Source organism: Gavialis gangeticus, unplaced genomic scaffold, assembly GCF_001723915.1.
Source record: "Gavialis gangeticus isolate Ggan-Ray unplaced genomic scaffold, GavGan_comp1, whole genome shotgun sequence".
In the NCBI taxonomy this organism is placed as follows: Eukaryota; Metazoa; Chordata; order Crocodylia; family Gavialidae; genus Gavialis; species Gavialis gangeticus.
This window is the reverse complement of record NW_017729034.1, coordinates 5601103-5602888: the sequence shown is the minus strand read 5'-3', so window position 1 is coordinate 5602888 and position 1786 is coordinate 5601103. Positions and strand designations below refer to the sequence as shown.

Sequence of the window (1786 nt, the reverse complement as noted above, 5' to 3'; positions counted from 1 at the left end):
GCATTTTCTTGGTCCGCCTTGCTGTCTTCTTCTTTCACCTCTTCCTGCTGGGCACTTTCAGTAGGTTTGGTTTCTTCTACAGCATCTAGTGGGGAAAGAGATGGCTCGTGGTTAGTTGACCATATTAAGGGGAGTGCTCACATATATACTGCATAAGCATTGGCTGGTTCCAAGTTCTCTATTCCCAAAACGGCACAGCTCAGAAACCTCTTACCCATGGACACCTATGTGAAATGAGTTCACTGGGGTGCAGTCCAGCACCTATTGGAGAGGTGCCTGCATCACACAAACTACCAGCACCATAGGGACACAGAACTGAAAAGGCCTTCCTGGGGTCACTCCAGTCAGCCCCTTGCTGTCGTAGCCTATCACAATGTACAGATCGTTGCACGCAGTGCATTGATTAGCATCTTGGTTTAGGAGTGAAGACAAGAAAATGGCTAAAGACTGAATCCAACATACAGATACAATTGCAGGAATGGAAAAGAGCAATTAGGTCACTTAACATCTCCTATTCCTTAGTGATTTCTTATCCCCGAGCCCCACCCCCAAAGCTAGTTCTTAGTTATTTCCCACTCTATATCTATTGACACTTTTCTCTGTCTTCTCTTAAATAAGCTATGACATGAATTCTCCACTGTCCCCCTCCCTCTCCTCTCTCCCTGCCCTGACTGTTTGGAAGTTTGTGTTGCCCACAGGGGGAAGGTTCGATAGCGCTGAATACAGATGAAAGCAAATTTGTATCTAAACTGACTAAGGCTTTGTAGAAATGGCTCTAAACCCCTATGGAATTCAACAGAGACTGAGAACCTGTCTGTAGATTATTTTTTAAAAGAAACCTTACAGAAGTCTATAGGTTGGATATAAAATTCTGTGAGAGGTTTACAATCCCATTCAAGGGCTACTGTGGTCTGTTAAGGACTACAGAATTTCCCTTTCAAAGTACTCAAGCTGGAGCTGTGCCACTTTTGTGACTTGAGACCTTCTGCTCTCCAGGCCTGTCATTCAGGCACATTTTACCAGCACTCAGGTCATGCAAAAAAAAATTAAAATAAATGTCAACAGTCAGAACACAGGAAGAAAGGGGAAGCCTCGAGGAGATAACAAAGGTTGAAGTAGAGCTGTCCAAGTTGGACTGGACCTTCCTTTGTGCCATCCCTTTGCTGTGTGGCAGGATTGATGCCATTGCCTGATTCCACTGCACTCTTTGGCAGACTAGTATCTTGTCTGAATCCAGGAGATCCCTGGTAAGATAAAACCACCTTAGTATGATCCCCATTCTGGGTTCAGTTAATCTCAGAGCTGCTTCCTTGTCTCTGCACCATATGAGGATTCCTCCATGCTAGGAGGGAAAGATTCTCCTATGGTTGGCTAAGATGGCCTTAGGGTGATTTTGTACTAGTGGGGAGATAAAAAGCTAGCTTAAGCACCCTGAAAGACCTGACTCACTTTGTGCAGGGGTAAGTGACTCACAAGACAAGGGAGTAGGAAATTCAGCTCTTATTTGTGTTAAAAACTGAGCACATGAATAAAAGATCCCAGTTATGTTTTCATAATAGTTGACTTCAGAACTGTCTGCCACTGTTGTATGTGGATTGGATACATTCCCAAAAAGTTACTGCTGGTGAGATGTCAGGAGCCAACAACACTGAAACCTTGTGTAATTCATGGAAGAAGCACAAGGTGGAAGTGATGGGGCAGGACTTCCCTTCTACCACCTGGTTGATATGCCATAGCACTGGTGAAATAAAACAATTCCCTAGAAAGGAACTTGGTGGCTTGTGGC

At 44.3% G+C, this 1786-nt stretch overlaps 1 protein-coding gene across 1 annotated transcript in view; it reads right to left on the bottom strand.

The window, feature by feature from the left end:
* The window catches only part of GAP43 (growth associated protein 43), a 122812-nt gene that overhangs the window by 538 nt on the left and 120488 nt on the right, over window positions 1–1786 (bottom strand). The window contains exon 3 of the mRNA XM_019526665.1: window positions 3–85. Within this exon, the coding sequence (XP_019382210.1) occupies window positions 3–85 (83 nt within the window). The remainder of the gene's footprint in view (window positions 1–2; window positions 86–1786) is intronic.